The sequence below is a fragment of the Saimiri boliviensis genome, chromosome 4 (assembly GCF_048565385.1).
Source record: "Saimiri boliviensis isolate mSaiBol1 chromosome 4, mSaiBol1.pri, whole genome shotgun sequence".
NCBI classification, from domain to species: Eukaryota; Metazoa; Chordata; class Mammalia; order Primates; family Cebidae; genus Saimiri; species Saimiri boliviensis.
Genome location: NC_133452.1, coordinates 151,709,770 through 151,737,000, shown reverse-complemented (window position 1 = coordinate 151,737,000; position 27,231 = coordinate 151,709,770). Strand labels below are relative to the sequence as shown.

Below are 27,231 nucleotides of genomic sequence, written 5' to 3'. Positions count from 1 at the left end.
TTTTTTCAGCAAGCCTTGCATACCTGGGATAAATCTCACTTAGTCCTAGAATATAGTTTGTTTTTTTTTTTAATTTAATTAATTTATTTTAGTACTCAGACTTCAACGAGATACAGTTCTTTTTATACATTGTTGGATTTGATTTGCTAATACTTTATTGAAGATATTTGCATCTGTGTTCATGAGAGCTATTGGTCTGTAGTTTTTCCTTCTTGTAATGTCTTTATTTGGTTTTGACATTAGGGTAATGTTAGACTCAGAATGACTTAAAAAGTGTTCCCTCTGAGTGTATTTTCTGGAAGAGATTGGAGACCATTGTGTTATTTCATCCTTACATGTTTGGCTGGGATTACCCTAAAGTTATCTGGGCCCAGTGTTTGTGTTTTTTGGGAAGGTTATTGTTACTATTATTTTTTTCTCTGAGTCTGTGTTTTTATTTAGCTTTTACAGATACCCACATTGAAAAAAAGAGAGAGTGAATGCAGATATCTTTTGAACACAATATATGGTACACTCTTAATTGGATATATTCTGAGGACAAGCATTATGCAACAAATATTCTTGAATTTTATTTAATAAATTTTTTATGGGTGTGCTTGCTACTACTGGGTATCATTGCTTCTAAGCTCTTTCAGTGGATGGAGTTTATTTTGTGTCTACAAATTGTATCTAGTTACCAGAGTTCTTCCTCTTCTTTCTAATTTCTTTAAAGGTTATTAATTATTGATTTAAATTTTTTTAATCCAAAGAGGCATATTCAGATTTTCAATTTCTCCTTGTGTGAGTTTTGTTGGATTATGTCTTTCAAGGATTTGCCTTGAAATCCATTTCATCTAACTCATCAAATTTGTGGGCATAAAGTTATTTATAAATGTTTAATACCTTTTTAATGTCTGTGGGATCAGTATTGATATTATTACTGGTAATAGTTTCTTACACCTTTGATTTTGGTATTAATAGTTTCTTATGTCTTTGATTTTGGTATTAATAATTTGTGTCTTTTTTTCTTGGTTATCCTGGCTAGAGGTTTATCCAATTTTTGATCTTTTCAAAGAACTGGCTTTTAATTTTGTTGATTTTTAAAAAATTTTCTTCTTTTAAATTTCATTACTATCTCCTCTATTTATCATTTCTTCTTCTTTCTCTAGGTCTATATTGTCTTTATTGGTCCAGTTTCCTAAGGTGGAAAGTTAAATTGTTAATTTTAGATCACCATTACGTTCAGTGCTATAAATTTCTCTGTAGGCACTGCATTCACAAATTTTTGTAAGTTTTCATTTAGTTCAAAATATTTTAAAATTTCTCTTTAGATTTCTTTGACTGATGTGTTATGTTAAAATGTGTTGTTTAATCTCTAGATATTTGTGGATTTTTCAACTGTCTTTTATTGATTTCTAGTTTAATTCCATTAAAGTCTGAGGGTATAGTTTGTATGACTTTAGTTAAGGTGTGTCTTATGTCCCAGAATGTGGTCTGTTTTGGTGAATGTTTTTGTGAAGAAGAATATGTATTCTGTGTATTGGATAAAGTATACAATAAATGTCAGTGGAATCCAGTTGATTGATGATACTTTTCAGTTTGACTTTACTGGTTTTCTGCTTTTGTGTCTGCCAATTACTGATAGAGGGGTGTTGGTATCTTCAGTTTTAACTGGAGTTAACTGCTGCTGCTTGTAGTTCTATCAGATTTTGTCTCACATCTTTTTACATGTTGTTGTTAGGCTCAGGCACATTTTGGATTTTTACATCTTGTTTCAGAATGGATCCTTTATCATTACATAATATTCCTGTTTATCTCTGATAATTTTCCTTGCTCTGAATTCTGCTTTGAAATTAGTATATGACTAACTAGTCCAGCTGCCTTTTGATCAGTGCTGGCATTGTATGTATTTCTCCATCCCTTTAAACTGTGTCTTTAGAGTGAGTTTCTTGTAGACAACATATATTTGGGTCTTACTTTTTATTCCCTCTGTCAGTTCTGTCTTTTAGTTGGTATATTTAGATCATTCACATTGCAAGTATTGTTGTTTTTTATTTTTTGAGACAGAGTCTTACTCTGTTGCCCAGCCTGAAGTGCATTGGCGTGATCTCGGCTCACTGCAACCTCCGCCACCTCCCAGATTCAAGCAATTCTCCTGCCTCAGCCTCCCAAGGGACTACAGGTGTGCACCACCACACCTGGCTAATTTTTGCAGTTTTCGTGGAGACGGGGTTTCACTATGTTGGTCAGGCTGGTCTCAAACTCCTGACCTCGTGATCTGCCTACCTCAGCCTCCCAAAGTGCTAGGATTACAGGCGTGAGCCACTGTGTCTGGCCAAAAGTGTTGTTAAAGTTGGGTTTTAGTGTCTACCATATTTGTTTCTTACTCATTATACTTGTTGTTCTTTGTTGCTTATTTTAAAATTTTACATTATTCCCCTCCCCTTCCTCACCTCCCTACTCCCTTATCTTCCCCTCCCCCTCCTCTCTCCTTTTTCTTCTTTCACCTTTCCTTTTTCCTTTCCTTTCCTTTCCTTTCTTCCAAAGGTCTCCCTCTGTCACCCAGACTAGAGTGTAGTGGCATGATCTAGGCTTATTGCAGCCTTGACTTCTGGACTCAAGAGATTCTTCCACTTCAGCCTCCCAAGTGGCTGGAACTATAAGGGCATACCACCACACCTGGCTAATTTTTTGTATTCTTTATAGAGATGGGATTTCGCCATGTAGGCCAGGCTGGTCTTGAACTCCTGGGCTAAAGTGATCCTCCTGCCTCGGCCTCTCAAAGGGATTACAGGCCTGAGCTACCATATCTAGCCCATTGTCTAATTTTAATCGAGCATGGTATGTGATTCCCTTTTTCTCTCCTATTTAAGATACAAATTGTACTTCTTTAAAAAGATTGTTTAGTAGTTTCCCTAGAGTTTGCCTTAGGCAGAGCTCATCTAAGTTCATTTTTCAATACCACTTACACTGCTTTACAGATAGTGCAGGTACCTTATTAACAGAATATAACCAACTCCTCCTTCCTGTCCCTTATAACATTGCTGTTACTTATTTCACTTATCCATAAACTACAGTTACTCAACATAGTTACTATTAATATTTTGAATACTTATCTATGTGATCAATTAAGATTAAGAAAAATAAAAGATTGTGTCTTCATTTATTCCTTCTTTGAGGATTGTTTTCTCACCTATATTATTTTCCTTTTCTCTGAAGAACTTTTAACATGTCTTCTACAAGTTCCCTCTGTTTTTGTTTGTCTGGTAGTCTTTGTTTTTCTTTCACTTTTGAGAGATGATTTTTCTGTATGTTAAATCCTAGCTTGGTGGTTTTTTTCCTCCAACACTTAAATATTTCACTTCAATCTCTTCTTGCTTACATGCTTTCTGAAGAGAAATCTACTATAATTTTTTATTCTTCTTTCCTGTAGGGTGGTTTTGTTTTGTATTTTTCCCCGATTTCTTTTAAGATTTACTCTTTGTCTTTGGCCTAGGTTTGAACATGAAGTGTTGATGTTTTTATACTTGGTTCTCTGAGCTTTCTGGATTTGCACTTTGGGGTATGTGTCATTAATTTTGGAAAATTATCAACCCTTATTACTTCAAATACTTCATTTTCTTTGTTTCTTCTCCTTCTAGCATTACTATTAGGAATATTTTTCACCTTTTATAATTGTCCCACGTTCTCAAACACTGTGTTCCAGATGGTTTTTTTTCAAGCTCACCAATTCTTGTTTTTTTGTTTTTGTTTTTTAAGTCTGCTGATTACCCATCAAAGGCATTATTTGTGTTAATGTTATTTCTAGAGTTTTGATTCTTTTTTATAGCCTTTAGCATATTAAGGAGTTATTTAAAATTTCCAGTTTGATCATTCAAAATCTACCTTATCTGAGTTTGGTTTTGATACTTGCTTTGTCTCTTCAGATTTTTTCCTTGCTTGTTACATGCCTTGCAATTTTTTGTTGAAATCTGGACATGACTTACTGAGTAATAGAAACTCAGGTAAATAAGTATTTAGTGTGAGATTTTAGGTTTATCTGGCTAGGAGTTAGGCTGTGTTTAATGTTCATTAGGTGTTTGTATTGTTTGTAGGTATAAAAGACTTTATTTTCCTCTACTTTCCTGGTTTTTGTCTTCCTTGTTGTTTTGGGTTTCCTTTTATTAATAAAATAAAGTCTATTTCTTGTAGCTTTCTCAGTTGTAGTCTGTTATATTGGAGCCCTGTTTATGTGGTCATAGGTAGCAGAGAGGAGAAGTGTTCTGTAATCTTATGATGAAATCTGTTGGGTTTTTTAGTGGACCAGAGTTCCTGAACTGTGATCTTCAGAAGAATTTCTTAAGTCTTTTTTTCCTCTTCTCTCAGGAAGGTTGGAGGGGGCTGAAATTAATTGTTCTTCCTCTAGGTTAGATTTAAAAATGGTTACTTTTCCCTTTTCCCTTTCCCCTACCCAAGATGGAGGGGATTTTACTCTAATAAAAGCCTACTCTAATGAGAAAGGGTATTGTTAAAGTTGGATTTTAGTGTTTACCATATTTGTTTCTTTTTTTTTCGAGACAGAGCCTTGCTCTGTCACCCAGGCTGGAGTGCAGTGGTGCGATTTCACCTCAGTGTAACCTCTGCCTCCTGGGTTCATGCGATTCTCCTGCCTTAGCCTCCTGAGTAGTTGGGATTACAGGTGTGTGCACCACCACGCCTGGCTAATTTTATATTTTTATTAGAGATGGGGTTTTTCTATGTTGGTCAGGTTGGTCTCAAACTCATGACCTCAAATGATCCACCTACCTCAGACTCTCAGAGTGCTGGGATTACAGGTGTGAGCCACTGCGCCTGGCCCCTGTTTCATTTGTTAATCGTTGCTTATTTTAAAATTTTACTTTTTTGGTGGACCTCCTTCTGTAACCTATATTCTTCCTTAAGACTGAGCCCTCATGAGTTAAAACTGAGGTTAGTTCACAGTCTCTAGTAGCTTGCTAATTACCTTTAAAGTGTTCCAGTTATTGGCTCCAGATTAAATAGAGCTCCATATGTCTATATTCACATGCTTCTTCAGTTTTTCTGGAGGTGTTGTGTCCTGTGAACTCAGTTTTCTGAGTATTCCTAATGCATTTAGGAGTAGTTGATTTTTCAGTTGTTCAGCCTTTTTCTTGTGAGGATGGGAGTCATGATTTCCAAGCTGTTTACATAACAGATTTGAACCTAGATGTCTTCCTAATTTTTATAATGAGAGTTTTATTGAGATGTATAATTCAAATACATATCACCCTTTACAAATACACAGTTTGGTAATTTTTACTATATTCACAGAGTTATGCAACCTTTACTGCTATTTAATTTTAAAACATTTTTGTCACCTGAAAAGGAACCCCAAAACACTCACTCCTCCCAGTTCCAGGCAGCAACTATTTTGTTTTTTTTATGGATTTACTTGCTCGGGACATTTCATATAAATGGAATTAGAGAAAATGTGACCTTTTGTTTTTTACTTTCTTATCTTAACATAATGTTTTAAAGGTTGATTTTTGCTGTATCATACATCAGCCCTCCATTCCTCTTTGTTGCCAAATAATATTCCATTGTGTGGATATATCACATTTTGTTTGTCAGTTGGTGGAAACACTTTTTGATATTATGAATGTTGCTGTTATGAACAGTTGTGTAACATTTTAGTATGGATATATGTTTTTATTTTTATTGCAGAAAATTGGAGTATAATTTCTGGGTCATAAATATCTATGATTAACTTTTTGAGGAGCTGCCAGATTGTTTTCCAAAGTGACTATACCATTTTACTTACTACCAGCTATGATAGTTGCAGTTTCTCCACATGCTTGTCAACACTTACGTTCTTGATTCTAGCCATCGTAGTGTATGTAAAATGAGAGGTCATTGTGTTTTTGACACAATTGCTAATGCTAATTGCTAATGATTAGCATATTTTTACTTGCTTATTGGACATTTATACATCTTTGAAGAAATGTCTATTCAGATCCTTTGTCCATTGTTGTAGTAGGGTTTTCCTTTTATTGTTGAGTTTTAGGAGTTCTTTATATGTGCTGGAAAAAGGTCCCCTATCAGATATGATTTGCATGTATTTTCTGACAGTCTAGATCAGGCGTCCCCAAACTACAGCCCGCGGGCCGCATGCAGCCCCCTGAGGCCATTTATCCGGCCCCCCCCCGCTGCACTTCAGGAAGGCGCACCTCTTTCATTGGTGGTCAGTGAGAGGAGCACAGTATGTGGCGGCCCTCCAACTGTCTGAGGAACAGTGAACTGGCCCCCTGTGTAAAAAGTTTGGGGACGCCTGGTCTAGGTTGTCTTTTAGTTTACTTGACAGTATCCTTTAAAGCACAAAAATTTTAAATTTTATGAAGCCTAGTTTGTCTTTTTTTATGTTTCTTTTGCTTCTGATGTTATATCTAAGAGACCAGATGTACATCAGTGTTTTTATTTAAGAGTGTTATAGTTTTAGCTCTTCAGTTAGGTCTCGAATCCATTGTGTTATTTTTTTTATATGGTATGAGATAGGGATCCAACTGCATTCTTTTTGAATTTTTTTTTTTTTTTTAATTTTTGAGACAGAATCTTGCTCTGTCACCTAGGCTGGAGTGTGGTGGCACAATCTTGGTTCGCTGCAACCTTTGCCTCCCAGCCTCAAGCAATTCTAATGCCTCAGCCTCCAGGGAAGCTGGAACTACAGGCATGTGCCACTGCACCTGGCTAACTTTAGCTTTTTTAGTAGAGATGGGATTTTGCTATGTTGGCTAGGCTGGTCTTGAATTCCTGACCTCAAGTGATCTACCCGCCACTTTGGACTCCCTGAGCCACCATGTCCATCCTTAGTTGCGTTCATTTGGATGTGTATGTTTTCCCAGTACCATTTGTTGAAAAAAGAAAAAAAAAAGAATTATTTCCTCACTGGATTTTTCCCCCTTGTCAAAAATCAGTTGATCTACCAGATGCCGTGGTGTGTGCCTATAATCCCAACACTTTGGGAGGCTGAGTTGGGCAGTATTGCTTGAGCCCAGGAGTTTGAGACTAGCCTGGGCAACATGGAGAAAGCCTGTCTGTACAAAAAATACCAATAAAAAGTTAGCCAGGCACAGTGGCACCTGTAGTCCCAGCTACTTGGAGGCTGAGGTGTGAGGATCACCTAATCAGGGGAGAGAGAGGCTGTGGTGAGCTGTGATCATGCCACTGCACTCCAACCTGGGTAACAGAATGAGACACTGTCTCAAAACAACAGCAGCAGTTAATTGATCGTAAATATGAGTTAGTTTCTGGACTGAATTATATGGCATTGATTTCTGTGTCTGTTTTTAAGCCAGGAACACACTCTCTTGGTTACTGTCGCTCTTTATTGAGTTTTAAAATTGGGATGTGTGAGTCTTCCAACTTCATTCTTCTTTTTCAAGATTATTTTGGCTCTGCTTGGCCCTTGCATTTGTGTATTATTTCGGGATCAGTTTGTCAACTTCTGCAGCAAAGCAGTTAGGATTTTGATGGGTTTGGTTAAATCTCTAGATTAATTTGGGGAGTATTGCTATTTTAATAATATTTAGTCCTAAAATCCATGAATATGGCATGAGGAGTCTTTTCATTTATTTAGGAGTTAATTCGTTTTTTTCAACAGTGTTTTGTAGTTTTTAGTGTTCAGGTTTTGCACTTTTTAAGTGTTCCTTTTTAAAAGAAAATTCTGTTCCAAATGAAATTGTTTTCTTAAATTCATTTCCAAATTATTACCGTCGTATAGAAATACAACTGATTTTTGCCTATTAATCTTGTATCTTTTAGTCTTCTTGAACTTGATTACTTTTTTTTTATTTTTTTTTATTTTATTATTTTTTATTTTTTTATTATTATTTTTTTTTTATTGCATTTTAGGTTTTGGGGTACATGTGATGAACATGCAAGATTGTTGCATAGGTACACACATGGCAGTGTGCTTTGCTGCCTTCCGTCCCCTCACCTGTATGAACTTGATTACTTTTAATAATTTTTGGGGAGGAGATTCCTAAGGATTTTCCATGTAAACGATTGTCCCATTTGTGAATAGAGGATGTTTATTTCTTGCTTTCTGATCTAATGGCTTTTATATCTTTTTCTTGCCTTCTTGCCCAGGGTAGAAACTTCAGTACTATTGAATAGAAGTGGTGAGAGAAGACATTCTTTTTTTTTGTTCCTAATCTTAAGGACAAAATAAACAGTCTTCTGCCACTAAGTGCAATATTAACTGGGGATTTTTCATAGATGTTCTTTTTCTGTGAAGAAGTTCCCTTCTATTTCTGGTTTGCTAAGTCATGATTTTTCATGATTTTTCAATCATGAAAGGATGATGGGTTTTGTGAAATTCTTATTTATGCCTGTTGAGATGATTATATGGGTTTTGTTCTTTATTTTCTTAATATATTATATCGATTGTTTTTTGTTAAACAAACTTCATGTTTTTGGGATAAATCCTATTTTGTCATGATTTATAATCTTTTTTATGCATTGCTGGATTTGATTTGATAGTGATTTGTTGAGAATTTTTGCATTTGTATGAATGAAAGTTTTTTTTCCTATGGTTTTCTTGTGATGCCTTTATCTAGTTTTGTTAACGGGGTAATACTGGCTTTGTAGAATGAGTTAGGAAATATTTCTAGCTTTTTTGGAAGAGTCTGGAAAGGACTAATGTTAATTTTTATGTTTGGTAGATTTCCCCAGTGAAGCCATCTGAGCGCAGGCTTGTCTTCATGTTTTAAAATTACTATACAGTTTCAATAGTTTGTGTCTTTCTAGGAATTTGTCAGTTTGTCAATTTAAAGGAGGTAATGTAATTCATTGTTCATAGTATTTAATAATTGTTTTCTTATAATCCTTTTTAGTTTAGTACTAATATTTCCTCTTTAATTCAATAATTGTTTTCTTATAATCCTTTTTAGTTTAGTACTAATATTTCTTCTTTAATTCCTGATTTTTAGTAATTTGATTCTTTTTTTTTCTTAGTACAACCTACTTTTGAATTTGTTGATTCTATTATTTTCCTAGTATGTCACTTATTTCTGCTCTAATCTTTATAATTCCTTTTCTGACACCTGCTTTGGGTCTAGTTCATTCTTTTTTCTTTTAATTTTAATTTTTTTTTGAGACGGAGTTTTGCTTTTTTTGCCCAAGCTGGAGTGCAGTGGGGCAACCTTGGCTGACTGCAACCTCCGCCTCCTGGATTCAAGGGATACTTCTGCCTCAGCCTCCCAGGTGGCTGGGATTATGGGTGCACACCACCTTGCTCAACTTACTATTATTTTTTTTTTTTTATTAGAAATAGTGTTCACCATGTTAGCCAGGCTGGTCTCGAACTCCTGACCTCAGGTGAACTGCCTGCCTCACCCTTCCAAAGTGTTGGGATTACAGGTGTGAGCCACCATGCCCCACCTGGGTTTAGTTAGTTCTTGAGGAAGAAATTGTATTAGTAATTAGAGATCTTTCTTTTTTATTTAATTTTAATTTTTGAGACAGGGTCTCACTCTGTTGCCCTGGCCAGGTGCAGTAGTGCAGTCATGGCTCACTGCACCTTTGAACTCGTGGGCTCAAGTGATCCACCTGCCTCAGCCTCCCTAGTAGCTGGGACTTACAGGTGCACATTACCATGCTTGGCAAATCTTCTTTAATATAGGCATTTTACAGCTGTAAATTTCCCTCTCAGTACTACTTTAGCTGCATCCCGTTCATATACATGTATTTTTGTTCATAAATCTTTTCTTTTTTGGGGGGGAGGAGTGGGAATGGAGTCCTGCTATGTTGCCCAGACTGAAATACGGTGGTGCGATCTCAGCTCAAAGCAATGTTTGCCTCCCAGATTCAAGCATTTCTCCTGCCTCAGCCTCGCTAGTGGCACCTGTCACCATGCCCAGCTAATTTTTGTGTTTTTAGTAGAAATGGTGAACTCTTTTCTTGTATTTGATTTAAAACAGAATCCCAGCTACTCAGGAGGCTGAGGCAGGAGAATTGCTTGAACCTGGGAAGTGGAGGTTGCAGTGAGCTGAGACGGCACCACTGCACTCCAGCCTGGGTGACAGAGCAAGACTTGGTCTCAAAAACATGCACATGCACACACGCGTGCGTGCACGCACACACACAGTGATAATTCTGAAACTACATGGGTTTAAAATGTGTTAAAATTTTAATTTGCGTAACAATAGTAGCACAAAGGAGAAGGAAAATGAGGTATTTTGGAATGAAATTTAATACATGATTGTAATTATATTGGTACACATTCAGATTACTTTGTTTTAAGTTATTATTTAAGAAATCCCTAGAGAAAACACTACAAAAACAACTCAAAACTGCAGTAAAGAAACCACAATGAAACAGAAGAGCAAAAATGGGAGAACAGAGAAAAAGGCTAAGACATATCAACAATAAACAGTGTCAAAGTAACAGGCATAAATCCTACCTATCAGTACATACCTACTGCTAATTTGAATCCTACCATGTCTTAAATCTACCTATTAATAATTTCAGTAAAAGCAAATAAATTATCAAGAGGCAGTGGTTCATGGAATACATGAAACAAACAAACAAACAAACCAATGTTGTACACAAGAGTCAGTTTTAGATTCAGACACACACCAGCTTGAAAATAAAAAGAAATATTATGCAAACTGTAACCACATGAGAGCCAAAATAGCTATACTAATATCAGACAAAACAGACTTTAATATAAAAATTGTTCCTAGAGACGAAGCAGTGTATTTTATCACAATAAAGGGTCAGTTTATCATAAGGACATTAAAATTATAAATAAATATGCACCTAACAATACAGCCCCAAAATATGTGACGTGAAACTGACAGAATTGCAGGGAGAAATAAACAATTTATAGTACTAGTTGGTGACTTCAGTGCGACACTTTAAATAATGGATAGAAAACTAGACAGGAAAACAAATACAAAACAAACTAAACTCTAAATCAATTTGAATTAACAGACATCTATAGAATTTTCAAACAACCCATAGTGAAATAAACAGGCTTGTCAAGTACATGTGGAAGATTCTCCAGGATATATTGGGCCATAAAACAAACCTTAATAAATTAAAGAGACTGAAATAATGCAAGGCATAGTCTCTAGCCACAAAAAAATTAGAAATCACTAATCAGGAAATCTGGAAAGTATACAAATATGTGGAACCTTAACAGTATGCTCCTAAAAACTCACATAAAGAGGAAATCGCAGGAAATTAGGAAGTACTTAGAAATGAATGACAGTGAAAACTTAACACACCAAAGCTGTCTTTTATGTTTACCCAGGGTAGTTATCTTTACTGAGTTCTTTATTTCTTTGTATGGATTTGAATTACTGTGTCCTTTGTTTTCAACCTGAACAGTTTCCCTTTACCTTGTGCTGCAGGTCTGTTAATGACAAATCCTGTTTTTGTTTATATGGAAATGTCTTAATTTTCCCTTTTTGAAGTGTAGTTTTGCTGGTTATAGAATTCTTGGATTAGTTTTTTTTTCTTCCAGTACTTGAATATGTAATCCAACTGCTGCCTGGCTTCCATGCTTTCTGATGAGAATTTTGTTAGTCTTATTGGGTTAAAATGGTACTACTAAAACAATAGTAATCATTTTTTGAGACATTTGTGACACGGAGTGAGACATGATAACAGCAACAAAAAATGTGTTTCATAAGAATGGGTATGTATTCTGAAAAATGTGTTGTTAGGTGGTTTCATCATTATAGGAACATCATAGAATGTATTTACACAAACCTAAATGGTATAGACCATACCACACGGCCTGTTATACACCTAGGCAATGTGGTGTGTGTTGCTCCTAGGGTATAAAACTGAATAGCTTGTTGCTGTACTGAATTGTAGCACAATGGTTTTTGTGTATCTAAATACATCATGTGGAAAAGATAAAGTAAAAATGTGTGATATAAAAGATTTAGAATGGTACGCTTATATAGAACAGCTCCATTATAATCTTATAGGACCATTGTTGTATATGCAGTCTGTTGTTGACCAAAACATTTTACGTGGAACATGACTGTAAATAGGTTTTTAAAAGTGTTTCTTGCATTGCCAGCATGTGATACACATACTAAATCAAGAATATAATAGATCAAAGATGCATTAAAAAAAACTTACAAGGTACTCATTAATGTACTGCCAAAAAGGATAGCAGAAAACTATTAATGGCTAAAAAACAAAAATAAGAATTAAAAAGAACACAGATAGAGATGGAACAAATAGCAAGATAGTAGGCTTAAACCTATCAATAACAGGAATTAAACTATAATGATTTTAGTATCCATTTTATGTTAAGCACGAATATTATTTACATACCAGTGTTAATATATAATTTCTGATGATCTGTGTTGACATACTGATCTGAAAAATCTTCATGTTCATTGCTCTTTGTAAACATGTGGTACTACAATAATAAATTTCTTGTCCATATAAATTTTGCTTGTTCCTCATTGTTGAGTTTGTTTTTATGTATCAGACAGCCTTCCTGTGTCTACCAGCTATTCAGTTTACTGCGAGTTACGAGCCACACCCAGCCACAACTTGGGTTACAAATTTCCCTCTGCCAGATAACCCTTCCTTTCATCACGTCACAGTAGCTCACAAGCAGTAACTCTTATGACACCCATTTCCCAAGTATAAACTTAGGTGTTTTTTTCAAGGGAAAATACTTCCTTGTAGTATTTATTCCGTAACAATTTTTGTTTGCTTTTTTTGAGACAAGGTCTCTGTCACTCAGGCTGGAGTGCAGTAGAGCCATTATTATGGCTTACTGCAGCCTTGACCTCTTAGGCTCAAGTGATCCTCCTGAGTAGCTGGGGCCACAGGCAGTGTACCACTGTGCCAATCTATTTTGTAGAGATGGGGTCCCGCTGTGTTACCCAGGCTGGTCTTGAACTCCTGTGCTCAAGCACTCCTCTCACTGGCCTCCCAAAGTGCTGGGATTACAGGCATGAGTCACTGTGTCTGGCCTATTCCTTAATAATTTAACAGGTATATGATTGTTTTTATTGGGTTCTTTCTGTAAATGTGTTACAACATTTTTGCATGCTGTGCTCCCAACCCCATTTCCTTTGTAAACCTTGTAGCTTTTATTGCATGATTTTGTATAATGTGGTGGTTTTTTGAAACTCAATAAGTCATGATATAGCAGAACTGACTATAATTGTTTTATACGGTATCTCTTTATTCCTCTTTTTATCAGTTGATCCATCTTAATCTTTTATGCATTTCAGTGCAGGTTTACTTCCCCCCCAGTCACTACAGCATGTATATCAGAGTTTGATGTCAGCTTACTGCTCTTTTTTTGTGTGTGTGGTGCAATTTACATTCAGTGAAATGCACACATCTTAAGTGTACTCTTTGATAAGTTTTACAGATGCATATGCCCATGAAGTGCAAACTTCTGTCAAACTATAGACCATCATTATTCTCAGAAATGTTCCCTCATGCTCCTTCCTAGTTAGGCCCTTGACCTACCCTTTTAGAGGCAGATACTGTTTTAACTTGTTACTAGGATAGATTGTTTTTTCCTGTTGCAAAACTTCATATAAAAGAATTAATATGGTGTATACTCTTCTTGTATGTAACGCTTCCTTGAGTCATCATGACGTTTCTTAGATTGATGTGTGTTTATCAGTAATTCAATTTGTGTTTTTGTTGCTAAGTAGAATATACTTGTTTGTATATTTAGTCACTTGTTGGATACCCAGGCTGTTTGAAGTTTTTCACTATTGTGAAGACATCTGCTATGAACATATTTGTACAAATATTTTGGTAGACAAATTTTTATTTCTCTTAGGAGTGGTGTTGCTGGGTCATAGGATAGGCAGGTGTTCAGTCCTGAGAGTAACTGCCAGCCTTTTCAAAGAGGTTGTATTGTTTTAAATTCCCACCAAAAATATATGAAAGTTCCTATTGTAACCATTCTGGCAGGTATGGGGTTGAATTTCAGTGTGCTTTTAATTTGCATTTTCCTGATGACAGTTTGGAGCACCTTTTCATGTGCACCTTGGCTATTTGTAGTATCTTATTTTGTGAAATATCTATTCAGAGCTTTTGTTCATTTTTGAAAATTGGATTATCTATGTCTTTTGAGAAGTTAAAACTTCTCAAATTTAAAAATTTTGATAAAGTTTTATTTATGTGTTTACTTTTTTATGGGTCTTCCTTTTTGTGTCCTAGTAAATCTTTCCTTTATCCTCAAGTCATTAAGATAGTTTTACATGTTTTCTTTTAGAAACTTTATAGTTTTTAATGTTTATATTTAGGACTGTGATTCATCTTCATTTGATTTTTGTGTATTGTGTGAGATAGAGAGTAAGGCTCACTTTTTTCCACGTGGATGCCATTTATCTTATAAATAGTTCAAAAGACTTTACTTCCTCTTTTGGACTGTGTTGGCACTTTTGTAAAATATTAAATGACAATAAATGTGGGTCTCTTCCTGGACCCCTTAATCTGTTGCATTGATCTATTTGTTAATCCTTAAACCAGTACCATACTGTTTAGATTACTCAGCCCATTCTATGTTTTGAAGTCAGATTGTGTAAATTCTACAACTTGAAGCTTTTTGGGGATGTTTTAGATCCTTCACATTACCATATAAATTTTATACTTTATTTAATTTTAATTTTTTATAGCTGCATAATAGGTGTGCATGTTTTGGGGATACAGTGATAATACAGTCATATAATTCTGAAATCAGATCAGTGTATTGGGGTATCTGTTATCTTAAATATTTGCTTTTCTTTATGCTGGAAATATTTGAATTACTGTCTTCTACCTATTTTGAAATGTGCAATGGAATATTGTCAGCTATACTCTTCTTACTGATCTAACACTAGGTCTTATTTCTTCTATTAAGCTGTATATTTACATTCATTAATCAGCTTCTATATACACTTTAAAATCAGCTTTTCAGATTAAAAAAAAAAAGAAAAGCTTAGTGTAGTTACGCTTTAGATTGCGTTGACTCTGTGATCAGTTTGAAGAGGATTGCAGCCTTAAAATGAGGTGTCCAGTCCATAAACATGATATGCCTTGCCATTTATTTATGTCTTTTAAAATTTCCCAGCCAGGTGCGGTGGCTCACACCTGTAATCCCAGTACTTTGGGAGGCCGAGGTGGGCGGATCACCTGAGGTTGGGAATTGGAGACCAACCTGACCAACATGGAGAAACCCTATTTCTACTAAAAATACAAAAAAAAAAAAAAAAAAAAAAAAAAAAAATTTCCACAGTGATGTTTGGTAATTTTAAGTAGAGAGGTCTGCATGTCTTTTGTTCAGTTTCTTATGTTTTCTGATGCTATTGTAGATAGAGTTGGTTTTTAAAATTTTGTTTTTCTATTATTTGCTGCCAGTATATACAAATACAGTGGACTTTTGTATATTAACTTTGTATCCTGCAACCTTCTTAAATTCACTTATTCCAATTTAGATTCCTTAGGATTTTCTTTATAAACAGTCATATCTTCTGTACATAGAGCCAGCTTTTTATTTCTTTTTAATTTTTATACATTTCATTTCTCTTTTTTTCCTTGTTGAAATGGCTAGGATTTGTAGTAGTGTTGAATAGGAGTGATGAACACTGGCATTCTTGCCTTTTTTTTGGTCTTTTAGAGAATAGTGTTCAGTATTTCACTATTAAGCATGTTAATTGCAGGGTTTTTACAGATACGGGTTCAAGATGTTTCCTTATTAGTTTGCTGAGAATATTTAATGGTGTTACATTGTACCAGGTGTTTTTACTGTGGCTATTTCACTAACATGGAGTTTTCCCCTAATACTGTAAATACATTGATTGGTTTTGAATGTTAAACCAATCTTGTTTCCTTGGGTTAAACATTGTCTAGTAATCGTATATTATCATTTTGATACATTATTAAAATTTATTTTATTTATTTATTTTCTTTTAAATAGAAATGGGGTTTCACCATGTTGGCCAGGATGATCTTGATCTCTTGACCCCGTCTGTGATTCGCCAGCCTCTGCCTCCCAAAGTACTGGGATTATAGGCATGAGCCATTGATCTCTTGACCCTGTCTGTGATTCTCCAGCCTCTGCCTCCCAAAGTACTGGGATTACAGGCATGAGCCACCGCACCCGGCCAAGAATTTCTTTTTAATTTATTTACTGACCTTTATGTCTTGCCATTTTTAGTATATATCTCTTTGTTCATAATCCGTTGAGAATTAATATTGAACCATTTTATGTAAAATATAGAAACTTGCATTTCTACATTTGTCACTTCCTCTTGTTCTTTTGCTGTAATTGTCATATATATTACACCTACATATGCTATAAACTACACAGTACATGTTACCATGCTTTAAAGAGTCATGTTTTAAGAAAATTAAGAGATTAAGAGCATTTTTTTTTTAAGTGTAGGTTTGCTGGCAACACATTATTTTCCTTTTATCTGAAAATGGTTTTTCTTAAGATTATAAGTGAAAAATGGTTTGTTTCACTTATAATCTTAAGAATATTTCTCTTGAAAATAACATTTTGTGTTCGCAAGCTTTTGTTTTTTCTTTTCAGCACTTTTAAAGATTTCATTTCACTGTCTTCTGGCCTTCATATTTTCTAATAAGTCAGGGGAAATTCAGCTCAGTGTTCCTATGAAAGTAATATGTCATTTTTCTCTAGCTGTTTTCTGCATTTTTTTCTTTTTTGTTAGTTTTCAGCAGTTCAGCTATGATTTGTGCCTAGGTGTGATTTTATTTAATGTTTGTTGAGCTTCTTGAATCTATACGTTTTTGTCTTTTACCAAATTTGGGAAATTATTTTCAATTATTTTTTTCTGTACTATTCTTTCTCCTTAGGATTGGTTACATGTATTTTGATATTGTTCCAGGGACTCTTTCCCTCACACCCCTTTCTTTTTTTCTCTGTCCTTCAGATTAGCTCTGTTTTCATATTACTATTCATTTTGCCATCTTCAGTCCACCAGTAAGTACATCAGTAAATACTTATTTCATACAATTTTCAGCTCCAAAATTTCTGTTTGGTTCTTGTCTTTGTTTGGGCTGCTGTTAACAAAACACCTTAGGCTGGATAGAGCATACATTTATTGTTCACAGTTATGGAGGCTGGAAAGCCCAAGATTAAAAGGCTCTAGCAGATTCAGTTTCTGATGAGCTCTCTCTGCTTCATAGAAAACACTTACGTGTTCTTAATGACAAAAGGGGCAAACAAGCATTCTCAGACCTCTTTTATAAGGGCGAAAATCCCATTCCTGAGGGTGGAGCCCTCATGATCTCCCAGAGGCCCCACCTCATAATGTCACCACATTAGGGACTGGGTTTCAATGTAAGAATTTTGGGGGACGCATACCTTCAGGCCATAGTAGTTCCTTTTTATTGATTCTTTTTCTTTTCTGGAATTTCTTTTCATTCAGAGCAAGTTTATTTCTCCCTACACCTTATGCATTGTAACAGTAGCTTTTTAAAATTTTTGGTCTGCTAATTCTCACATCTGGATTGTCTCAGGGTCATTCCCGGTTTGTCCTTTCTCTTGAACATGGACATTTTTTGTTTCTTTTTTATGCTAGGTAATTGTGTTCTAGCACATTATGTATGGATGATAGATTTTAAAACTCTGAGTAGCATTTTTAAATCAGTAATGAATTTTAGTGATATATTTGGTCATTTTCTGTGCTGATTGTTTTCTTGTCCATATTGGTCTTCTATTTTCACTTGTCTCCCTGCTGCTGAAGTGTGTCCTCAGATATTTCTTTTGTGACAGTCTGTGGATAGTAAACCATAGCTTTTATGTGTCTGGTAATATCTTATTTTTCCATCATTCTTGCTGCTTTACCTGGGAACTAAGTTCTAGGTAGACAGTTTCTTTACTTTCAATATTTTGAACATATTGTGCCATTATTTTTCATCATCAGTTGTTGCTACGGAGAAGTCTGCAGTCAGTCTAGTTGTTGTTCCTAGTTAGGTAATCTGCTTTTCTTTCTGGTAGCTTTTAAGATTATGCCCATGATTGATATTCTATAGCATTTCTTATGTATGACTTAATTTTTATATTCCTTAGTATGTGATGTGTATTTTCAATTCAACAACTTGTTTTTCAATTCTGGAAAATTACTATCGAAATTATCTCAGCAAATACTGGTATATCACTGTCCTTATATTTTAGTGACTGTTTTTTTCTTTTAGTAAATTCCTAAATATACTTATGTTTTTTGAAAATCATGCTAATTATACCATCCATTCAATGATATTATCTAGAATGAATTCACGTTCCAGTTGTTCATTTTATTGGTCTTTTTCTTTTTTCTCATTTTTCCCCGCATGCCTGTGTGTCAGATTTGTTGGTCTTATGTTTTAGAATTTTGCCCTTGCAGCCTTATTTTGATTGGGAAGTTTAACATTTTTCTTACTTTGCTCATCTGTCTTTTTCTGTACTTATTTTCTTTCTTATAGTTTTACTTGCTTTTCAATTCGTTAGCCCCTAATTCAGAACTAGGTTTGTGTTAGAGTTTCAAGGTTCTTGCTTCAGCATGATATTGACAGCATTGCAGATTCTGTCATGGACCCATTCAATAACTAACTGGTTTAGATCCTGGTCAAGAGGTTTCTATTCTTTTTTCTCTTAAGTAGGCCATGTGTCAGATAAGCTCTAGCTTAGGCAACAGGTGACATCAGTATATTCTTAGCCTCCTTTCAAGAGGAGATGCCTATTCCAGCCTTTGGCTTTAAGCAGTAAGCATAGCTAATAACTCCTCTTGTGGAACATTTTTCATCCTTGTTTACCCTGAGGAGGTGGAACTTTGAGCCATTATTGAGTACTCATAGACTCAGAGCTTTGCAGGTCCACAGCTTATATACCCATTCACAGCTTTGTGTTTCTTCTCATCTTGTCTTCTTGTCACTTAGCCTTTTTAAGTAAAGTGTAATACATTTTATATTGTACTTGGAGCAAAGGGGCTGAACCAAAATACAAACTTAATGAGCTTCTTGACTAGACATCTAGATGTTTCTTAATGTTTTGTCACTTTTGTCTCATTTGGCATATGCTCATAGTAGTAATATTGCTCTTGTGAATCTAATTAGTTATGAGTTTTAATTTCTGGTAGGGAAAACCCTGAGTTTTCTTTTTAAAAATTTTGTCTTTTCTTGGTGAAAATTATGTATTTTTACACATGAACTTTGAAATCATTTTGTCAAGTTTTAAAACTTCTGTTGGAATATGTCTTAAAATGTGTAAATGTATGTAGACATCATTTTAGAAAGGTTGTCCTCTTTTTTTTCCCCACTCCTGGTCTGTCACTCAGGCTGGAGTACACTGGTGTGATCATGCATGGCTCACTGTAGCCTCAAACTCCTGGGGTCAAGCAATCCTCCTGCCTTAGCCTTCCACATAGCTAGGACCACAGGTGTGCACCACCACACACAGGTGATAGTTTTGTTGTTGTTGTTGTTGTTGTTGTTGTTGTTGTTTTGAGACAAGGTCTCCCAGTGTTGCCTAGGCTGGTCTTGAATTCCTGGGCTCAAAAGATCCTCCTGCTTCAGTCTCCTAAAGTGCTGGGATTCTAGGTATGACTATGAGCCTCTATGCCTATTTGAAAGATGCCCATTTCTATGCTCTCAAGTTATCTGGGCGTTGACTAAATCCATTTATATGCAGCTTTTAACATGTAATTTTGAGCTTTACTTGAGAACCTTATTCCTGTTCTTTCTGTAGTTATTGTGACTGTCCAGCTGGCTATACTAGAAGAAATATTAAAATGTTCTTATATCTAGTCACTTTGTCAGAATACCTAAATTATTCTAAAAGGTTTAGCCAGATTCTGTGGTTTTCTATGTATATAGTCATACCAACTACAAATAAAAGTATTTTGATCTCTTTTAACATTTATACTAGTCATTTAACTTTCTTATTTTATTAAGTTTTCTAAAGCCCCTAAAACAATATTTAACAATTATAGTCATCTCTTTGTTCTTTATTTTAGTGGAAAAGGCTTCAGTGTGTTTTGCTGTTGAATATGTTGCTTGCTATTTGGGGGAAAAGTTTCATAGTTAAATAATTTATTTTTATTTTTATTTTACTGGTGTTACTAGGAATGGTGGCTGAATTTTATTAAGTGCTATTTAAAACCTTGATAACAATAATGGTCAATTAACCTTTTAATAAACTAAATTGTTTTTTTATCTTGTTTTTCTGTTTTTGTTCATACTTTTAGGAGTGTATTGTTTTATGTTTTCTTTTTTTGAATTGCCTTTATCAGGTTTGTTATTAATATTTTATAAGCATTTGAAAAATAATTGGTTACCTTAATCTTTCCTTGTCTATTGCGTGGAGATTATTTTGTTCTAATTTTATAAATTGATGATAAAGAGCCCTCTGTTTAGGTAGATTTTGTCAATTTGCTCAGTTTTAGAAAGCCAGTATAGACAATACAAACCTTGGGGTAATTTTATTAAGATATTTTTATGTGAGTTTTAAAATTGTTCCCAAATGTGAATTCATATTTCCTTTTTTTTCGTGTGTGTGTGTGTGTGTGTGTGCGCTCTAAATTTTTACTGTGCCCTTTGGGAAATACATTTTTTTCCTTAATTACCTTTTTTTTTCTTCCACAGTTCCCTCTATACTTTTTTTTGTGAGAAATCCTAATCCCAAATATTTATCTGTAAATAAGTTGGAGAGATTTTTTAATAGGTGTCAGTAGAGTGCATAGCTACATATTAATACTTTGTGTGTGTTTATGAATGATTACCTTATGAGATTGCTGTGAAATCTGAGTATTATTGGTGCTTAATATTGCCCTTTGTTATTACTTAATAAATTGTAATAAAATTTTTGTAGCTACCTTAGGAATTCCAACATGGGCATGGTTCTGATATTGTTTGAGAGTGTTTGCTGACTTACATGTATATGACTATAATAATGTGGTTTTCTTCATTCCTCCCCCGACCTCCCCAAACAGTTACATGGGAATTGGTCTTTCTGCTCAAGGTGTGAACATGAATAGACTACCAGGTATGCTTGTAATTGAATTATAGTATTATGTATTATGAGTAGCTCTTGTTAAAATTTTCGAGTAAGAAATTATAATATATAAAGATACTGATTTTCTGTGTTTTTAATCATAAATATCATGAATTTTAAGTGAAAGCTGAGTGTTTTGTTGTTGTTTTTAAAGCAGAGTCTCGTATCGCCCAGGTTGGAGTGCAGTGGTGCAGTTTTAGCTCATTGCAACCTCTGCCTGCTGGATCAAGTGATTTTCCTGCTTCAGCCTCCCAAGGAGCTGGGATTATAGATAGGCATGCACTACCATGCCTGGCTAATTTTTGTATTTCTGGTAGAGACGGGGTTTTACCATGTTGGCCAGGCTGGTCTGGCGCCCCTAACCTCAGGTGATCCACCCGCCTCGGCCTCCCAAAGTGCTAGAACTACAGGCACAAGCCACCTTGCCCAGCCCGCTGAGTGGTTTTTAATAAATTTAAGTTTCACACTATTTAGCAAAACATAGAGTATATATGTCTTTTTTTTTTTTGGTATTTTGATATTTTTAAGTTTTAGTACATAGTAATATCAGTTACTTTCAATATTTTAATGTTGCTGTTTATATTGGCTACCCATCACATTTTTGACTTTTAACCCATCTTTAGTTGTTTAATGTTCCAGGAATATTGACTAATATTTAAAGTAAACTAAGGAAGAGATGAATTGAGATGGCAGACCTGCTTACCAATACCATTTATCAGAAGGAAGTGATTCTTGGATTACATCTTCTAATACTCTGCTAATGTTAAAAATTAATTTTGGGAGACTTTTTGAAGTACAAAACAGAATTGTCAATATAAAACTACATGAAGTGCCTTAAAGAAACGAACCAAGCCAATGTAGTTGCATTTAATTGTAATCAGATGTGTTACCTTGACATAATTTTCTTTGTACCCTTTTGCTAAAATTATATTTGAAAGAGAGTTCAAGGTTTTTATTATTTGAAAACTTTGTGTAAAAGTAACTGATAAGGTAAAAATCTCTCGATGACATAAACGTATCTGTAGTTTGGTAAGATCACACCTTATTTGACTTTCTTTTTTTTTTTGAGATGGAGTTTCGCTCTTGTTGCCCAGGCTGGAGTGCAATGGCGCGATCTCGGCTCACCGCAACCTCCGCCTCCTGGGTTCAGGCAATTCTCCTGCCTCAGCCTCCCGAGTAGCTGGGATTACAGGCACACGCCACCATGCCCAGCTAATTTTTAGTATTTTTAGTAGAGACGGGGTTTCACCATGTTGACCAGGATGGTCTCGATCTCTTGACCTCGTGATCCACCCGTCTCAGCCTCCCAAAGTGCTGGGATTACAGGCTTGAGCCACCGTGCCCGGCCTTATTTGACTTTTATATTTGGATTACGGCATTGAGAAACTTGCAGTGATTGAATAGGGTGTAATCTTTTATGTCATATAAAACATGTGTGTGTTCTTTAAATTAAAGCAAAGTTATTTTGGCATATTAGCAAAAGGAATATGCATAGAAAATGTGTTCTCCTGTGGTTGTTGCATTTATGTTTGTTTTTTTCTGGCAGGGATTCTCTTTGTTTAATATTTGTTTTAGTGTTCTATATAGCTATTTTTCTTAATTTTGTAAACAGTATTTTAGTGTAGAATAAATTATGTAGTGTAAATGTTGAGAATTTAAATACATATTGGGAATTTCAACTTTATATTATCTTGTACTGTTCTGATTTATCATAATCTTAGTGAGTAAATCTAGCACAGACGAACCTTACTTTTTCATTGTAAATATGCCGGAACTTTCTCCTTAGGTTGGGATAAGCATTCATATGGTTACCATGGGGATGATGGACATTCGTTTTGTTCTTCTGGAACTGGACAACCTTATGGACCAACTTTCACAACTGGTGATGTCATTGGCTGTTGTGTTAATCTTATCAACAATACCTGCTTTTACACCAAGAATGGACATAGTTTAGGTACTGAGATAATATATTGCATGTTACATAACTAAATATTGTGATTATTATACTTCCAGGATGATAGTCATATTTATTATGTGATTCTTATTTATAGATAGATGCCCCTGGAAATGGTTTCTTCCTTTTTCCCAGATAGAAGTTGAGGAAATGGTGAATATATTCTGTGAAGGTCATCTCTGTATGATACATATATGTATAGGAGTTACTGTAGAAGTAATTCCCACACTGAGATATTTATTCTAGAAATAGAAATGCCAAGAATTTTCTGCTTTAAATAAAACGTTACACAATGTAAGCTAATTCTCTAGGTAACAGGTGCTAAGAAAAAGGGGCAGTCAGTTGTTAGGATAGTGTGGGTAATAGTAACAAAGGGAGGGAAAGTTTGATGCCACAAGCATGTGAAGGGCATCAGCATGCTCAAAGGTCAGATCTGCTAACAAAAATGGCTAAAGTTGGTGGCTACAAGTTTGTTCTATGGAAGGGTGCAGAATTAAACAAGCAAACAATGACAAAACTTCTGAAAATAAAAGGTGACTAATGAGAAATAAATCGGTTATGGAAAATCTGAAACCCATACATTGTAAGACATAGTAAATTAAGGTTTTCAGTGGAATATTCATGTACTCATAGCACCAAATTTAAAGTTGTATGTAGTTGTTATAGTCCCTTTTCTTAGATTTTTTTTTAAAACTATAGAAAATATAAAGGATGGTAACAACACTGATGGTTTTTGTTTAAAAAGAAGATTTCACATTTTACTGCTGGAAAAATCTTTGTCTGAAAGCAAATTATTTTTAATGAGGTAAAATGAAAGGAAGCATAAACTAACCTATAGAAGTCAGAAACTACTTATAAATAGTATTTAGAAATCAGACTTAAAGTAGTTTGCTTAGACATGTAATAGATGTTCTTTAATATAACACAAAAGCTGTTTTTTCTGTTATAGAAAATTCTGAATTCTGGCTGCATTGGCAATATTCTTTTTAAAGTGTTTCAATATATTTCCTATATGAAGTTTTTTATATATTCAGCTTAACATTTCTGATTACTGATTTTAACTGAAGTCCTTCTGTATTATCTGACTTAACAGTTTTTCTCAAGTTCACAAGAGATTTTCTCACTAGTACAGTAATGTTAAGGATCCCATGCAAATTATGTATATTTGTGTACGATTTGATTGTTGTGTCCACCTGGTTTCCAAGAATAATATAGGCCCCTTGAATGTACTTGTTGTTGCTTTTCTGACCAATCATATAATATTACTTGGCTTGACTGCTTAAGATGTTTGAAGTCTTCAATTCAAAGAAATCTGCTTTTAGGTATGATCTTTGGCTCAAAAACCAAAGAATACATTTTTTTAAAACTGTAATCTCTTTAACATAAACTTTTTAAACTTTCCAGAGAAGAATTTCATTTTGGGATATAAGACAATCCCAGGTGATATGATTTTGTTTTTTTCCCTATTTTCCGAAATATTTAAATTTTTCTCTTGGCTAAGAAAGCTATTTTTAAAATGTAAGGTATGTCTTTAAAAAGGTGTACCTAATGATAGAGTAATGGAGTTGCATTTTTTTTTGTTGTTGTTTGAGACGATGTCTCCTGTCACCCAGACTGGAATACAGTGATGAGATGGTGGCTCCATGCAACCTCTGCCTCCCAGTTTCAAGCGATTCTCCTTCCTCAGCCTCCTGAATAGCTGGGATTACAGGCTTGCACCATCTTGCCCAGCTAATTTTTGTATTTTGTATTTTTAGTAGAGATGGGGTTTCACCATGTTGTCTGGGCTGGTCTGAACTTTTGTCCTCAAGTGATCCACCTGCTTCAGCCTTCCGAAGTGCTGGCATTACAGGCATGAGCCACTGCACCCAGCCCACATTTTAATTTTAAGTAAACCTAAATGTTTGGCATTATTCATTCTTAAAGTTAATAAATATTAAGCACATAGAGAGGTGGCATAACAGTGGTTAATAAGATTTCTTCAGTCAGACTTGGCTGAGTTTGACTCCTAGCTTATGCCATGTAACCATATGTAAGTTACTTAACATTTCTGTGCCTCAGTTTTCTCAGTTTGTCAAGTAGGATCACTGTAATACCTATTTCACTAGGTCGTTAAACTGAAATAGTGTGTGCACAGCTCTGGCATCTAGTGAATAATCATTAAATGTTACTTAGTATCATTGTTAAACCCTGGGCTAGGTTCCTGGGATCCACTGGTAAAACATAGGTAAGCAGAAATTACCTCTGTAGAACAGGAGTCTACAAGCTATGGCCAAGTTAGCCTCCTGTTTATTTTAAAATAGAGTTTCGTTAGAAACCAGCCACACCCAGTTACATATTGTCTATGGTTGCTTTCCTGTTACATTGGCAGAGTTGAGTATTTGTGATAAAGACCGTATGGCCTGGAAAACAGAATATATCACCAGCCCTTCATGGGAAAGCTTTGCCTAACTCTGGTCTAGATTCCGGAGTCTTAGAAGATAAAATACTGTTACTATTTTCTTGTACTTCCTAAATGGATAATTTGTATCGAAAAGCTAATACATTTTTAGTTTCTGTCTCATGGAAGATTTTCAGAATATATATTTGCTTGCTATATAAAGAGAAATGGAAAGTTTTGAGCAAATAAGAAATGTTGCAATATATAGGTTAACTTAATTTGATAATTTTTGACTTTGTTTTTTAAAATGGTGTTTTATTAAATATCATTTACCAATTGAAGATCTCTTTTCAAAAAGCCTGACAAACCAGGAAATCATGAATATAGAAAATTGCTTTCTATGTAAAATTTAAATAGTTATGCCATCTTGTTAAAGTGGCATCTTTTCATGGTCTGATTGGGCAAAAACATGTTGTGATAACTGTATTTGGCAGTGTTAAAAAAATGTTAACCTTTGGAATTAATTTTGAATTTTTCATTAGAGTTTTTGGTAAAATGAAAATTTCAGTAATTACAAAGAATTTTTGCCAAAAATAGAATATATAGTCTTCATTATAACTAGACATCTTTGAGAAAAATAATTGATTAGCTTCTTTTATGAAAAATATTAGAAATATATGTAGTTATAGTATATTAAAATAATTCTCTCTTGCTTTCTGTATTCTTTTTACTTTTGTGAAAATTTGGAATAAACTTTATTTGGGCTGATAGTCACTTGCCTTCTGTGTTATTAATGAATTTAAATGTAATGATAATGTTATACATGGGGAAAACAGGAACCCTAACTTTCCTTTCCTTTTGACAAGACACAATGAATTTATCCATTTTAAAAACTCATAAAAACAGGGCTTTACTCATTACAAAGCATTATTTTTACACATTATTTTAAAAGTGTAAAATTTATATTCAGGTTGTCTTTTAACTTTATTACCTTAATTAACAGAGTTAGATGTTTTCTGTGGGTATAGCACAGTCATAGAGGAATAAAATGTCAAGTGGGAAGAGACCTTAAAAATAATTTAATGGAAATCCCCTCATTTTTAAGATAGTGATCAAGACTGTAGAAGCAGTGGTGCTGGCTTGGTTTGTTTTAGACTGGAAGAATTGAGAGCAACGGACTCACCAGTACTGTTCCTCTCCCATTATTCTAGAACTAGATCTTTAAAAATACATCTGTGAGGTCCTAAAGAAATAATTCATCTTATTTTCAGCTAAGTTGTGTATTTGAATATTTGGAAGGAGGTAGTTAAATTGTCATGTTGGGTTGACAGTAGACTTATTCCAATGATACTGCCATTGTTCAAGTTGTGTCTAGAATGTGACTGTGTTGAAATAACCGTCAAAGGGTATTCAAGAGAAATTCTCAACTGTGTGTAATCCTTTATCCTTTGAAGAACGAGTAAATCAGAAGTTGAAGAATTTACTTTCATAAGAAACATTTTTAAAGAAGCAAAAATATACTGTATTTTCCCTTGTTTGCTTTTTATAACAGAACCACTCTTTTCCTTCCACCTAAAATTATTTACAAGCGAAATCTAGATGATGATTATTAAATGATGAGGCTAGAAATTGCAACGTGGGGGTAAAAAAATAAACTAACTATTTTGCAAACAATTTTCTTAATGTGTTTGCTAATGTAGCTTTGAAGATAACGTCTAAAACGATTTCAAAAATCCTTGAGACAGTGGCAACGTTTCAGAAATAAAATTTCTCTATGACTAACAAGGCTGATTATCTTGAAGGGGGACAGCATTCACTCAGACATATATGTTAGTATTATTGATAAAAAATTACTCCTGTTATTTTATATTTAGGCTTTAATGTTTTTTCTCTTGCCATTTGTTT

At 34.5% G+C, this 27,231-nt stretch overlaps 1 protein-coding gene across 1 annotated transcript in view; it reads left to right on the top strand.

The window, feature by feature from the left end:
- RANBP9 (RAN binding protein 9) overlaps positions 1-27,231 on the top strand; it is a 105,787-nt gene that overhangs the window by 44,202 nt on the left and 34,354 nt on the right. The window contains exons 3-4 of the mRNA XM_039462577.1: positions 20,931-20,983; positions 22,779-22,946. Coding sequence (XP_039318511.1) covers positions 20,931-20,983; positions 22,779-22,946 — 221 coding nt within the window. The remainder of the gene's footprint in view (positions 1-20,930; positions 20,984-22,778; positions 22,947-27,231) is intronic.